The sequence below is a fragment of the Camelus ferus genome, chromosome 21 (assembly GCF_009834535.1).
Source record: "Camelus ferus isolate YT-003-E chromosome 21, BCGSAC_Cfer_1.0, whole genome shotgun sequence".
Taxonomy (NCBI): domain Eukaryota; kingdom Metazoa; phylum Chordata; class Mammalia; order Artiodactyla; family Camelidae; genus Camelus; species Camelus ferus.
In genome coordinates, this window is record NC_045716.1 from 20,243,162 (window position 1) to 20,259,520 (window position 16,359).

Sequence of the window (16,359 nt, forward strand, 5' to 3'; positions counted from 1 at the left end):
CAGAGAGTGACACCTTGATTCTGAACGATGGTCCTGACTCTGGATTAGGGTGCCTCCAAGGGCAACTCTGGAGTTATTCTATGATCTCTGGCTTCTATAGTTTTTAGCCATTTCCATCTGGAATGAAGGAACTAGGTTTGGCCTTTTGTCCCACAAACTACATGGGGCTCAGGCTCTGGATGGATGGAGCTAGGATTACAGCAGAACCAGGTCATAACATCTTGGGATTTTTCTGTTTGTTTTCAGCATCTTTCTACCAGTTCTGGCCACCTGCCTTCCTCTGGGGACATGCTGATTTCAGCAAGTCCAGCTCCGTCATTCATCCCCTGAGCCCATTGGTTCCTGGTCATTTGAAAGGCTCTGCAGCAGATAGGAACTGCTTCCCTCCCTCTTCTTGGCACACTTGCAGTCAAAGCTGAATTCTGCTCTTCTGACCTCTCCTTCCAGCCTTCGATTTCAACTCATCGTCTTTAGCTGCCTTGGTCATGGCTTGGCTGTTCTTGATCCTTGGTGAGTATTTCTGCTCCTTTTGGTCTAAGCTTTAGAGTACTCTGGACCTGTGATCGGGGGAATCTCCCTGCCCATCTGGTGCAGATCTAAGTATTTTTAAAGGATAAGCTCCTCCCTCCTCTCCTCCTTTCTCTATTTCTGGCCACCTAATCCATACCCAATTTATAATCCACCTTGATTACCGGCTAATTTTCTATTTCCCTATATTTGCAGTGACAAATTCATACTAATTTATCCCATTCCCTTTTCACATAAATTTTCCTACATGCACTATTTATAAAAAGACAAATAAATAGACCATGGGTTGCCACAGGTACAGCAAGAAAAAGAAGTAGAGCTGCAGGACAAATACCTTTCATTGATCAAATTGTGCAGTTTCCTCTAAAAGGTGTTTCATATAATGTTTCCCTAGCTTTCCCCAGTTTCTTATTGCTCAGATTAATGTAGAGTAAATGGGGATTTTGGAATCCAAGAGATCTGGGTTTCAATCCTTGTTCTTTGACTTCTTAGTTGTCTGAATTTTTAAATTTTTATTGAGTTATACTCAGTTTACAATGTTGTGTCAATTTCCAATGGAGCTCACAATTTTTCAGTTATATATGGACACATATATATTCATTGTCTCATTCTTTTTCACTGTGAGCTACCACAAGATCTTGTATATATTTCCCTATGCTATAAAGTATAATCTTGTTTATCTATTCTACATATGCCTGTTGTTATCTACAAATTTTGAACTCCCAGTCTGTCCATTCCCCATCCTCCCGCCTGGCACCCACAAGTTTGTATTCTATGTCTATGAGTCTGTTTCTGTTTTATATTTATGTTCATTTTTCCTTTTCTTTCTTTCTTTCTTTCTTTCTTTCTTTCTTTCTTTCTTTCTTTCTTTCTTTCTTTCTTTCTTTCTTTCTTTCTTTCTTTCTTTCTTTCTTTCTTTCTTTCTTTCCTTCTTTCTTTCTTTCTTTCTTTCTTCTTCCTCCTTCTCCTCCTCCTCCTTCTTTGCCTTCACCTTCACCTTTAGATTCCACATATGAGAAATCTCATATGGCATTTTTCTTTCTCTTTCTGGCTTACTTCACTTAGAATGACATTCTCCAGGGACGTCCATCTTGCTGCAAATGACGTTATGTTGTCACTTTTAATGGCTGAATAGTATTCCATTGTATAAATATACCACACCTTCTTTATCCAGTCATCTGTTGATGGACATTTAGGCTGTTTCCATGTCTTGGCTATTGTAAATAGTGCTGCTATGAACATTGGGGTGCAGGTGTCTTTTTGAAGTAGGGTTCCTTCTGGATATATGCCCAGAAACAGGATTCCTGGGTCATTTGGTATGCCTATTCTTAGTCTTTTGAGGAATCTCCATACTGTTTTCCACAGTGGCTGTACCAAACTGCATTCCCACCAGCAGTGTAGGAGTGTTGCCTTTTCTCCACAGCCTCTCCAGCATTTGTCATTTGTGGACTTTTGAATGATGGCCATTCTGATTAGTGTGAGGTAATATCTCATTGTAGTTTTCATTTGCATTTCTCTGATAATGAGTGATATTGAGCATTTTTTCATGTGCCTATTGATGATTTGTATTTGTTTCTTGGAGAATTACTTGTTTAGGTCTTCTGCCCATTCTTGGATAGGGTTGTTTGTTTTTTTCTTGTTAAGCCATGTGAGCTGCTTATATATTCTGGAGATCAAGCCTTTGTCAGTTTCATCTTTTGCAAAACTTTTCTCCCATTCCGTAGGTTGTCATTTTGCTTTGTTTATGGTTTCCTTTGCTGTGCAGAAGCTTGTAAGTTTTATTAGGTCCCATTTCTTTATTCTTGCTTTTATTTCTATGGTTGGGTAGACTGCCCTAGGAGAACATTTTTGAGATGTATGTAAATTACCACATCTTTCTGAAATCTCATTCTCACCTATGAAATTCAGATACTATGTTTTTCACAGGTTTGTTAGGAGCCTTTTCACAAGATACCAGTGGCTGCTAGATCCCTTCCCTAGTCAAATGCATCCATTTTTATTGTCTCAATTATCCACTGCATTACTGAAGCCCATACTGGCTTCTCCATTGGACACTTGTGTGTTTTATGCAGGAGACTGGTCACATCATTAAACTTCTGTGCATCCCCTATGTCACCTAGCAGGTAGTCTCACCCATCATGAACATACTATTGAATCTCCCAGGCTTACTTTCCATTCTACCTTCTTCATGAAGCCTTTGGATCTGGGATACTCATAGTTACCTACTCTGCTACAGAGCTTTCAAGTCACTTTTGGGCTCTATCACTTTCACACCTGCATATCAGGCTCATCACATTCAGTTTCCTTTGCATGGACATATGTTTTGTACTCTTCACTAAACATGTGGGGTGTGTTGTATAAAATAAAGTTGAGTTTTGGCCAATTGCAGACAAGGTCTTACTGAGTCTGGGAGTGGACATATCCTAAAGATTAAGGGCTTGGGGTTGATAAGAAATTACTTGGAAATCAAATGCAGACAATATTCCAGGACAGGCCACTGAAATACTTGGATGTGCCTCAAAAGCTCTAGGTTGGAAGTCCAGAGATATTAGCTCCTTCAGAAAGGTCCTATAAGATGGGGTGTTGGTGAGGGGGATGATGGGTTCTGCAATTCAAAATGCCTAGATCTCAAGGACCATTGACAGTCACAGGGCTGAGGACTCTCACTACAACATTACGGGGAATCCTAATGGATAGAAGAGTCCAATTACACAGAGATCCTGTAGGAAGAAACTCTGATGTTTCAAAGATGTGCTGGTGCTCAAACCTGGAAGTTTAGAAGTAAATGTAAAAGTGCCTTCTGACCTATTGATTCAGGGTTTGGAAAAGTACAGCCTGCAAACGAAGAATGGATTTTACACTTTTAAATGGTGGGAAAAAAATCAAGAGAAAAATAATATTTGGTGGCACTTAAAGGTTACATGAAATCTAAATTTCATCGTCCATAAATAAAAGGTTCGTTGCAACATGGCCATGCTCACTCATTTATTTATACATGGCTGCTCTCGAACCACAATTGAGAGAATTCAGTTGGTATTAACAGAGACAATATGGCCCAGAAAGCCTGAAGCATCTGGCTCTTTACAGGAAAAGTTGGTTGATCCTAGTCTAAACGCAGTGTCAGTGAACACAGACAAATCCTGCTGATTTTCCTGTGTCCTTTGTGCTGTCCCCATGACATCTTTACCTTCTGCAACCAGTGGGTCTTATCAGTGGTCTCCAGCACACTTTCCTGTTGAGCCCAGAGGTTGTATCACCACACGTCAGTGGTAATCATCAATCAATCTAATTGACGAGAATAGAAAACTAAATCTATTCACACTTGGGTAGAGCCAACGTCAGATGTAAAGAGAACATGATGGGTCAGTTAGCTGTGGTGTTTGTGGTTCCTAGCCAGTGTACGTCCTTCGGGGCTGGTCATTCCAACATGATAAGGTCCCAACAGGAATGACTTTGGAAGCTATGTATTTACTACTCTAATTGTCACACAAAGTTTGGCAAAGGCTTTCTAGAGAGTTGTGTTTTTGAACAAACTCTTGGAAATTGACTCATGATCTCACTTACTTCCTTCTTTTTCTCTCAGCCTTTTTCACTGGACCTGGCCTTCTAGGTAAGATTTTTTGGGTCTTAAGAGGGAGGCCTTTAAGCTCTGGAGAGGGGGTTGTGAAAATTCCAAGCCAGGGAGGCTCTGGTTAGAAACATACCCAGTAGAATTCTTTCTGGTTTCTCAGCCCACTTACCCTTTCTTACATGAGTATACTTCCACTTCCAAAACCTAGAAAGAGTTATCTTGCAAAGAGATCCCTCCTCACTTGCCCTCTGTGGCCCATGACTCTCAGCCACTTCTAAGTAGTAGATGGCTTGGTTTTGGCTCAGAAGTTACCTTATCCCCTTGTGTGCATATCTGGGAAATAAACTTCCTTTTCCCCTCATGAGTTCTACCACTTACAGGTGCCTCTGCCAGCTTTAATAGTACATTTGTACTAGAAATGCATCACCTTCTATGCAGCACATGGCTTCGCATGGCTTCTATGCAGCAGAGTGCAGACTGGGTTTCTGACACCACTGGCCACCTCCCCGAGGAGTCTTTGGGCACTGCGCAAACTATTCACAGAGGTGAGAATGGGACTGCACAGAGAGAATTAGCTTGTGGGAGAAGAAGGCTCTGATGGTCCAGACAAGGAGGTTGGCTGTTGATTATCAGTTTCTTTTACCTTATCCTTTCAGTCTATTCTTTCTCTTGATGGTAAAGTCTTTACCAGGAAGGGGCCACTATAAACTCTGCTATGAATGTGGAGGATCCTACATCCCGCTCGGTGCCTTTGAATCCTTAAGGAGTGCTGCTTCTGGGCCTCATCCAACACTCAGATTACTTGGTCTTTTTTATTCTCTGGACTCCAGGGCTGCCCCTCACCGCAAGTGCAGTGAGACAACTGCTCTCTGTAGCGTCCTGACATTCCAGGATATTGGTCCTCCACCCTTGGGTCTCTCTCTCAAGCCCTCAGCTAATGAAGTAGCCTGCCTAGGACACAGCCTGGGGCACAGCTGCCCTGACAACCCCCTGTGTTCTTCTCTCTGACTTTCAAATGTTTCCTCAACCTTTCTTTCCTCTCAAGCTGGATTTTTCAAATATTTATTCTTTCTTTTTCTTTTTCTTCTTCCTCTTCTTTTTCTTGTTTTAATGTATTTCTTCTTTCCTAGGAGGTGTTCCAGTCCTCCAGTACATGGAACATGAAAATTTATTTAAAACCAGAAATTTATAACTCAAAATCAAACAACCTGTGCATGAACCTGATGGCTGCTATTTGCTTGAGTACACCGTAATGTCTATCCAAACTCTAATTAATCTTACTTATAATGCCTCAAAAGTTATTCCTAGATAACTCTACTTGAATTATATTTGTACTCAGATATATATGCCTTAAACTTTGACGTGCAAAAACTGAAATTTTTTCTTAGTTTTTTAAATAGTTTTATTTTAATTTCTAGCTCTAACCTCCATTCCTCATACTGCTTCCCTCAAGAAATTATGGAAGACAAGGAGAGAAATAAACGCAAATGAACAAACCAAATATAAATTTCCTAATACAGTTTAAAGTAAGCCAGGTCAGAATTTTCTCACTCAACTGCTTCTTCTCGGGTTGATACCAAGTTCTAAGAGGATTTGCGCAGGGTTGAGACAAGGTAGACAGTGGAAAATCTGATCCTCTGATGTCAGATTCCATTCATACATGTGTCTGTCTTATTCCATGTGGCCCATGTTGCCATATGTTACACTGATTATATTCCTATAAACCACAGGCCACCAATCCAAATGTGGCCCCTACGGGTATAAACGACCTCTGTCAGTCAACTGCCCTCCTCCATGGAAGCATGGCAGATGTAGTTCTTTATCCCTGTGTCACTCTGGGGCTGAGGAAACTTGGTGGGATTACCTCAAGCCTACGAAATGTAATCTCCTTGGGGGCAGCAATGCTGACTACCTTATTCATCACTATTCTCTGAATTCATACAACAACGCCGCTATTGTAGTACTCAAAAATTTCTTTCCTGATGGGCTCTTCCTTGGTGTCCTCACACATCCATCTCTACTCAGTGTCTAAGTCTTGCTAGAAAGGAAAGAATTTCTGTTAGTCTTTTCTACCTCCATAGCTGTAGTCAAAAAGCAGAAACAAGTCCTGGATTCCTCAGAACGTATCTGAAGGCTCTGTGAAGTCTCTCTCTTACTACCAATGCCTAGAATGGTCTAGACTCTGTTTTGGGGCTCTGAGACTCTGAGGCCTGACTCTTACCTTGCCCAGTACTCTCTGTATTTCTTCTGAGCTGGGTTCTTGGACATGGGAAAATGTCATAGGAAGTAACAAGGATGGGTAGGCTGGATTATTGACATTGGGAGAGAGAGTCAGCTTGTTCAGCCTGAAATACATGCAGGCAACTTGCCTCAATCTAGCTGCTGTGGAGAGGAGGCAGAGTCATGAAGAAGAAAACACAACAGATATCATCTCTACACTCAGGTTCTGACCTGGAGCTTGCACTATTTGACAGTGTGACCATATGATCTTCAATTTCATGAGGATCATTTTCTTCACCAGTGCAATTGTGGGGCAGACTTGATGATCTCTGTGGGTCCTTCTTATCCTGACCGCCAGAGATTCTAAAAACTGCTGATTGTTCAACCATCTTTCTCTTAATCTTCAAACTCAAAAGCCAGCAGTTATATCTTGGTGTCTTGAAGTGGTAACATACTATTAAGAAGGTAAGAGAAACAGAACTCAGAGATGGGGTCCTGAAGCTCCTCATCCTCCTCTTCCGTTTTGACCTCTTCTCTCTCATTCCTCAATTTTCCATACCCTGCAAGTGTTGGAAGAGTTCGAAGAAGACTGTATACTGAGTTCTCTCCAGGTTCCTCCCAGATCTCCAGCCAATATCTCATATCTTTGCAGAATCTTCATCCCACGTACGCCTGGTGGGAGGTCCACATCGCTGTGAAGGGCGAGTGGAAGTGCAACGGAATGGCGAATGGGGCACCGTATGTGATGACGGCTGGGACATGAACGACGTGGCTGTGGTGTGTCGGGAGCTGGGCTGTGGAGCAGCCATATGGACACCCAGTGGTGTTATATATAAGCCACTGGCAGATGAAGACCAAAAAGTCCTTATCCAAGACGTCAACTGCACTGGGGTGGAAGAAAATCTAATTCAATGTGAACAAGATGAAGATGTTTATAGTTGCTCCCACAATGAGGATGCAGGAGCGAAGTGTGAATGTGAGTATGGCAGTGCTCAAGAACTATCTGCCACCTACCTGTACCCCACATGCCCACTCTTGTCTTTATTCTCCACCATGAAATTTCACACAATGGCTGTTTGGCTCCTCATCCTTCACATCTCACACTTTCTCAATTTGGGCCCTGGAGACAAACATTATCTTCACCTAGATGTGTTATTTTTCCTTGGTTTCTATCTATATGAGAATCAGTTTCTCTTCTTCATACACACACATAAACATGCACAGATCCAACAACCACTAAATATTTGTTGAATAGCGTATCTGTATTTCAAGGGATGTAATTGAGTCATTCTAGTAATGAATAGAATAATTATAATAATAATGAAAAACAATACCATATATTATTAAATTTGAGAACAAGAGGGGTTTTGAAGATTATTGGATTAACATCCTTAGATTAAACATGAAGAAAGTGAAAGTCAGAGAACATAGGTGACTTTGCAAAATTAAAAAAAAATGCTTTTGAATGATGGAGCAAAACTAAAATGACCAGGCTTGACTCTTAACTCGGAATTAGTTCTCTTAGATGACTGCAACCTTCAAACTCTAGGTTTAAACTGCAGAACATGGTCCCACCTCATTCTACCGATTGTCACTTTCCAGAATTTAAGTTCATCTGTTGGAATGGAGCTAGGGTAGGGAGCTATTTGGGAATGCCCATGAGAGTGTCTTTCCAGAGTGGCCAGAGTACCAGCCCTGCACTGCAGATCTCTTCAGGGGAGTGAATGAAGAAACCCTGTCCCAGCATGAGCCAGGAAATGCAAGCGTGACCCCTAGGTGGCTAACTCAAGAGAGTCACACTCTGAAGCCCAGCTTTATAATCAGGCTGGGAAGCTGGTGTGCACGGCTGCTTGGTTAACCCTCAGCTATGGAACCAGGGAAGAGCTGACCGTTGACCAGAGATGTCAAGCAGTTAGTGCCCAGAAGAGGAGAGATTTAGTGACAGAAGACTAGGCTTTGAATCCTGCTGCTGCTATTCTGAGGCCATGTAATCTTAGTCACTTCACTGCTCAGAAACTCAGTATTTTCATCTGTACAAAGGGAGACACTTATCCCATTTCTCTTGAAGAGCTCTGTGATCGTGTGAGGGTAAGAAGCGTTAATATGTGAACGCTGCCTGTGACTCACATGGGAGCTGGTTGAATGAGTCCCTGGGACACTGCACCAGATTCCGACTTGGTTCACGTCAGTGTGAGACGTGTGTGTGATGAAGCTCTAGGAGGGTCTCCTTTCCTGTTCTGGGACCCCATTTTTCTTGGCCTCTTTGTGACTGAAGGAAATAATCCCCTCTTGGCATGTCTGCATCCTAACTGTGCATTCTTCTTCTCTTTACAGAACATAATCCTGACCTTCTTGGTGCTTGACCTGCAGGTCCAGAGTGACCTTTACTTTCTCATGGGGCCCTGACTGGCCCAGCATGAGCACTGGGCCTGCAGGCTTTACCTGCTGCTCCCTCAGCCCCTCAACAGGAGTCTGAACACTCTGCCACACCTGGCTCTCAGAGCCAAGTAGCCCCATCGCTGCCTGGAGATATGAGTTGTTGAAGTGTTTCTTGCTGGAGAAGATGCACTCCCAGTCACCCTCTCCTCACTGCTGACCCTTTGACATTGGTTCTCTCCTCTCCTGCTTCTTCTCAGCCAGCCTGGGATCCCCAAGCCTGTTCCTTTAACCATGACAGTCCATTTCTAAGACAAGATCTATGTCTGTAAAGAACGTGAAAGGAATGCGACAAGAAAAAGAATATTGGAAAGGAAATATGGGTAAACAATTATCTATGGAAGTGGCAGGAAAGCTTAGAGTCTTTTTGAACTCTTTTTCTCAAGCTTCAGGTGTTCATCACCATAACACCTCATTATTCTCTTATTCGTTGATGACAGTAGACCATTTTTCAAGAGCAGAGCAGGATTTGTGATCCTAGAGATTTTCATGACACTTGAGAAGAGATTTCACATCCCCTGAATGCCCATAGTAAAATATTTTTGTTGACCATCTGCATACAACTTGCTAATGTGCTGTGCATTTAACAAGAAGAATCTCACAAATGAATTATCTTAGGAAAAATATATTGGCATAGAGCTGCCACTGGGAGAAGGGAAAGGAAGAGATGCAAAAAGAGTTTGGGGAGGTCCAGAGTTGTGCCTCATGCAAATCAGATGATATCATTTTATTTTTATCAACTCAGACTTTGAAGTCTGCAAGTCTGAGGCAAGACAGAGCAGCACTGAGCTGAGTATCATGACTTAATCCTAAAAATGGACAACTTTAGACTCAGACTAACTTGAGTGGCTGCAACAAGCCTACATTTATGCTTTCTAGTAAAGTACATCTTGAAGTCTCAACAGTTGCCTCTCTGCGTGATAAACTCTTTCTACCTAAGGGGAAGCAGGAATGTCAGCTTTCCAGGGATGGCGTTTGAGGCAGGATTAGGTAGAAAAGAACCTGCCAGCAAATGCAGTCATATGTGGGTATGTGAAACTTGGTCCACACATCATTTTATTTCTGGTATAAATTAACTCTGTTTTATTTTAAATATTTATTTTTGATGGTCTTCTGAACACCTTCTTCCCCCTAACAACAATGCAAGATGCTCATTGAGAGTTCCTTGCAGACTTTTTTTGGTGTGTGTATCTTAATACTTGATTTTTTCTAACAGAGCCACTTTAAGTTCACAACGAAATGAAGTAGAAGCTACAGCGAGTTTCTATATACCTCCTGCCCTCACACAGGCATAACTTCCCCTATTCTTAACATTCCCAGCAGAGTAGTACATTTGTTACAACGAACCTACAGTGAAATATCATTATCACCGAAATCCCATAGTTTACCATTTTACATACGTTACAAATTTATAAGCACGTATTTACCATTACAGTATCATACAGAATAGTTTCAACATCTAAAAATCCTCTATGCTCTGATTATTCATCCCTTATTCCCTTCTAATCCCCGACAACCATTGATCCCTTTTACTGTCTCCAGAGTTTTACCTTTTCCAGAATGTCATATAATTGGAATTATACAGTATGTAGCCTCCTCAGACTGGTTTCTTTCACTTAGTAATATGCATTTGCGTTTCCTCCATGTCTTTTCATGGGTTGATAGCTTATTTCTTTCAATCACTGAATAATATCACATTGTCTGGATGTACCACATTAAAAAAATCCATTTATCTATTGAAGAGTATCTTGGTGCTTCCAAGTTTTGACACTCATGAATAAAGCTTCTGGAAACATCTGTGTGCAGATTTGTGTGTGGAAATAAGTTTTCAACTCCTTTGGGTAAATACTAAGGGGCATTTTTCAACAATACAATTATGCCATCCTGGCCACGGTTGATACCAAGAGTGGACATCTGTTTCAAGCTGGATGAATCACCCCTTCCCAGGAGACAGGAACTGTAACTGTAAGTAAATTAGTTTCTTCAAGTAACTGGCCTGTGACAAGTTAACCCAGGAGTTGTGGGTAGTCATTTTCCACATACCACGTAGATAAGAGAATGAGAGGAAACCCTTCCACAGAGATACATGACATGAACTAAATAGATGCACAGAGAGGACCAGAGATGACTGATCTTGGTTCTGTGACAATTTGTTGTGTATTTATAACATATGTATATATATAATTTATAACATATATAATATATAACATTTATGATATATATTAAACTTTTTTTTCAAATTGTCTCATTGGTTTTTGTACTTCTAACCCAAATAACCCTAACCAACTTTCCTGTTTTAAATTAATAAAGTGATAATTCACCTGTCCGGTGTAAGTTTAGTTAGGTAAGCTCATTTATCAGTAATGAATCAATTCTCACTGTATTTATAAAATCAGATTTACGGAGCTGAAAATGAGGGACAAGGACCTATAACAAATGTACCACTACAGCATATTACCCTTGAGTGGTTCTGGTTGGATGGATGACCAATAAACTTATTTCTGCAGGTGACATGTATAGCGCATGCTCTCCTTATTAAAACACAGATGAGCTAAGGTGATGTCATCAAGATGGTGACATAGGTCATTCCACACTTCAGTCCTCATAAGAAGACCAGCTAGCAACTATCCACAGACAGGACATCACTGTTGAAATTCCCAAAACCAGAGGGTAAGGCTGAAAAGCACCCTGGGCCACCAGGACTGAGAGGGACCACATTAAGGTTAGAAGGAGCACTTGCACTTTGCATCGCCCCTCCCCTAGGCTGCTACAGTGCCACCCCGAGAGCACCTCCTTGGGCCTGTGGTTTCTCCAGTAGGAAAGAGAGCCCAAGGTGGACACCCAGCTCCCCCAGCATCATGGGATGCTCCCAGGAGGTCCACCCAGGTCTTGCCTCATGAGCATCATTTCGGCCTTTACTTCAGTATTTCTTCATCAGGATACCCAGTAATCTATTCTGAAGGGGAGATGACCTAGACCTTGAGCAGTCAATAAAATTGGCCACAACTTTATTTGAATTCATGAATATGCTCTGAAAGTTGTAAGAATGTCTTCATCTCATGATTTCTTCCAGAAGCAGGACCCTAGACCCAAAATTCTCCAGAGAGATTCCTGGGAAACTAGATCCTGCCATTTTTATCCTTCCCCTGACTCACACTTGCCCCTCCTAGGGTTTCTTTTCTTCTCCTCTGAGGTGAACGCATCATCTTATGGGATTTGACACATAATAATGGGACAGGTGTGCCTAATGGCCCAAGTCCATGTGTTCTGTACAGACTGGCAGTGGGCAGGGGTAGAATGCATCTTCTTGTTGAGGGTCACAGTCTAGGGTGGCTCTGTCCATAGATATGTAACATGAGCCACATTTATAATTTCAAATTTTCTAGGAGCCACATTAGAAAAAAGTTTAAAAAAGAAACAAGTGGAATTAATTTTAACAATATATTTTATTTGACTTAATATAGCCCAAATATTTCCAGTTTTAATCAATATAAAATTTCACAAGGTATTTTACAATCTGTTTTTTTTTCTTACTAAGTTTTAAAAATCCAGTGTATAAATTACACTTACAACGTAAGTATAAGATAAAGCCATTGGGGGTCATATCAGCCTTAGTTCTTATCACAGGTAAAACTCTGAAAATTACTGAACGTCTTTGAGTTGTAAATTCCTCATCTGTAAAGTGAGTAAATTTTTTAGCTCATAATGTTCAAAACTCAACAGATTTGAAATGTACAAATATCTTCTCTTTATGTCCTGACCTTTATCTTACTTCTCCATCACCATCACAGTTATGGTGGCTTTATGATCCCACCTTAAAGAAAAAGACAAAAAACAACTTGTCTCTCTCTTCCTGCACACCCACAAGTTTTCTCTCAAACTTTTCCTTAAGTCCACTTCTCTCAATTCCTGTTCCTGCTTCAGATCTCCGTCATGTGCAGGCTATCCCCTCACTAATTCATCTTCTATATGTTTAGTTGTGTCTTTCCCCTACCATCACCCCCATCACCTAGAGCAGAAGTCACAAAGCTGTGGTGCTCTACAGAAATGCTTTGATTTAAGCAAAATTTTAAATTTATCTCGAACATTTAAAAATTAGTAGATTTTACATATAGTTCCAAAACTCTGGTCTCAACCAGATGATCTAGCAACAGGTTTTAACCTCATGACAATGACCAACTGAACAGAGTAGCAACTGCTCCCTTAGATGAGGGATGCTTTCTCCAGCCCATTGTTGCCCAACCTGGCCCAATGCCCCGTGTGGATATTACACCCCCAAATTCTTAGTATAGCATCTAAAGCCTTTCACAACTTACCCTCTATCTGTGTTTCTTTAGTCTCATTAATGAGTAATATTAATTTGAAGATGAAATCAAAGTGATAATGCATTATAGTAACCAGCAACGAATCTATTGTGAGACTGTATTAGCTTTTCCTGTGATAAATAATCTGTATGGATATCTCATGGCTTACGATGTAAACTTTTGTTTCTTGCCCAGGGTAACCAAGTTGGGCTCAGCTGGCCTCAGCGGGGCTTGGCTGCAGGCCATGGGCTGGGTTCAAGTTTCCCCTGTATCCTCATTCTCAGAAGGGGTTTGAGGAGCAGTCAAATCAAACCGTGCCACTGCAATTAAGTGTCTGATTGGAGACACAAATACCTTGTACATTTACATCCCTTTGGCCAATGTCCTATAGCCAAGTGAAAAGCCAGTGAATCAGGCACATCCACTTCTCCCAAAGGACACTTGAGCAAGTCCCCTGACACTGAGAAAGCATATATAATTCTCTTACAGGAAGGAGGGCAATAGTTGGAAGCAGTAATCCAATCTAATACAGTGTCTTGAAACAAATTTTTTCTCTTCTATGGGCCACATTTTATTCATCTATAGTATTTGGGAATGAAAATTTCTTTTCTACTTTTTTCTTTTTTTTTTTTTTTACTGCACATCTGGGCATGTGGCCCAGCCAAACTGACACATAAAATGAACCATCAGAGCTTCCCCTATGGAAGTCAAGTCCCAGTTTGCTGGATATGACCAGTGAGCCTTGTAGATCTCTTTTCTGTATTGTGCCATGGTACTCACCTCCCCAAACTCTTAAATGTGAGTTCAAGTCACCTCTGTGCCCTCATCACTGCTCCATGGAGCAAAAAGTGATTTCCCAAAAGAATCCAGATCCACCGTCTTGTGAAAATTCTTATCCTGATGGTGGAAACCCCATGATAAAATTCTTTCCACATTCTTCTCCTGTCTGGTGGCTCACCATTTCACTCACCACCTCTCAAATCATCTCTTACCCCCATGTACCGCATTACAATCTTTGTGAGTGGGTTCATGATTTTTCTTTCATTACAGTCCTGCATAATTTATATGCATGTTCCATTTCTTAGTGTATCTCTATGTATTAATGTTATAAAAATAAAAGCACAAAATCTTTTAAACCCATGGAGAAGGAGGGGAGAGATATTTTAATCTGAGGGAATTGTGAAGGCACACATGTGCACAGGAGAAAGGTGTGAAACAGCACAGGGTATGTAAAAAAAGTCTTATGCTCTGAGTTTAGAGGGCTCCACATTTCTAATTGAATTTTTTAAATTTTATTTTATTGAGTCATAGTCAGTTTACAATGTTGTGTCAATTTCTAGTGTAGAGCACAATTTTTCAGTTATATATGAACATACATACATTCATTGTTGCATACTTTTTCACTGTGAGCTACCACAAGATCTTGTATGTATTTCTCTGTGCCATACAGTATAATCTTGCTTATCTTTTCTATATACACCTGTCACTACCTACAAGTTTTGAATTCCTAGTCTGTCCCTTCCCACCCTCCTCCCCCTGGCAACCACAAGTTTGTTTTCTATGCCTATGAGTCTGTTTCTGCTTTATATTTTTGTTCATTTGTCTTGTCTTTTTCTTGTCTTTCTTGTTCATTCTTTCTTTCTTTTTTTTTTTTAAGATTACACATATGAGTGATCTCATATGGTATTTTTCTTTCTCTTTCTGGCTTACTTCACTTAGAATGGCATTCTCTAGGGAAATCCATATCACTGCAAATGGCATTATGTTGTTGGTTTTATGGCTGAATAGTATTCCATTGTATAAATATACCACATCTTCTTTATCCAGTCATCTGTTGATGGACATTTAGGCTGTCTCCATGTCTTGGCTATTGTAAATAGTGCTGCTATGAACATTGGGTGCAGGTGTCTTTTTCAAGTAGGGCTCCTTCTGGATATATGTCCAGGAGTGGGATTCCTGGGTCATATGGTAAGTCTATTCCTAGTCTTTTGAGGAATCTCCATACTGTTTTCCACAGTGGCTGCACCAAACTGCATTCCCACCAGTAGTGTAGGAGGGTTCCCTTTTCTCCACAGCCTCTCTAACATTTGTCATTTGTGGACTTTTGAATGATGGCCATTCTGACTGGTGTGAGCTGACACCTCATTGTAGTTTTGATTTGCATTTCTCTGATAATTAGTGATATTGAGAATTTTTTCATGTGCCTATTGGCCATTTGTATGTCTTCCTTGGAGAATTGCATGTTTAGGTCTTCTGCCCATTTTGGATTGAGTTTTTTGGTTTTTTTCTTGTTAAGTCATGTGAGCTGCTTATATATTCTGGAGATCAAGCCTTTGTCAGTTTCATCTTTTGCAAAACTTTTCTCCCATTCCGTAGATTGTCATTTGGTTTTGTTTATGGTTTCCTTTGCTGTGCAAAAGCTTGTAAGTTTAATTAGGTCCCATTTGTTTATTCTCATTGTATTTTATGCCTTGGTCCTGAAACTTTAAACTAGGCAAACTCATCCCCATAGAGGCTTTCTCAAGTCAATAAACAAAGCTGTGGCATACTTGTCTTGTTTTCTTGCAGTTTCCTAGGGTCCTTTAGTCTGCTCCCAACACTGCTCCTCCTCCCCTCCAGTTTTGCACATCATTGGCCGCTTGTTTCTTTTCTCAATTTTTCTCTTCGGACTTGATACCTGGACTTGGATGCCATTGCTGAATAGCATCTTCCTATGTCCCCTAATATCTTAGCTTCCACATATGCTTAATTCTAGACACTCAAAGACTCAGGAAATGTTGAAAATTAATACGGCTTATTCCCCTCAGATCCACAGTATGAATTATATACAGGCCTTAGGTGTGGAGAACTGATAGCCCCAACGTATGTAAGGAAGAAATGGGAGAGATCATAGATACCCTGATTTGGGGTGAGGGGAGGAACAGTATTACAAATGCCAGGGTTAGTGATAATAATGAACTGACCCCAAATGCTCAGAAGATAGTTTGCATATGTCTATTTCCTGTATTTCACTTATAAAAATCCCCCAGACTGTAATTCCCCTCGATTTTATTTTTCAGTTGTTTCATGCTCACATATGGTACACGGTGAACACTTAAATGAGAAAGCTAGTATCTTACGAGTAGCTTGACCCCACAAATCATCATATGCCACAATTGTCAGACATTTCACATAACCAGGGTGACAGCCCATCAGTCCCTGGCTTATTGAAATTTGTGCCTAGTGTGACTGCAGTAGAGGCTGTTTTGAGACAAAAGCATGTGCTGATTAGATATGGTTGAGGAGACATCAAAGATGAAG

General features: G+C 40.8%; 1 protein-coding gene across 2 annotated transcripts; it reads left to right on the forward strand.

Annotated features, from left to right (window-relative positions):
• Positions 1–346: 346 nt before the first annotated feature.
• LOC116658699 (CD5 antigen-like) lies at positions 347–10,552 on the forward strand. Of its 2 annotated transcripts, none has more exons than XM_032463963.1 (5): positions 347–510; positions 4,112–4,138; positions 4,465–4,644; positions 6,972–7,295; positions 8,654–10,552. In XM_032463963.1, coding segments are annotated over exons 1-5 (558 nt in total). In that variant the 5' UTR covers positions 347–485; the 3' UTR covers positions 8,656–10,552. The 2 variants fall into 2 exon arrangements, with proteins under 2 accessions (XP_032319854.1, XP_032319855.1); XM_032463964.1 differs by having other exon boundaries at positions 349–510; positions 4,480–4,644.
• The last annotated feature ends 5,807 nt before the right edge of the window (positions 10,553–16,359 follow it).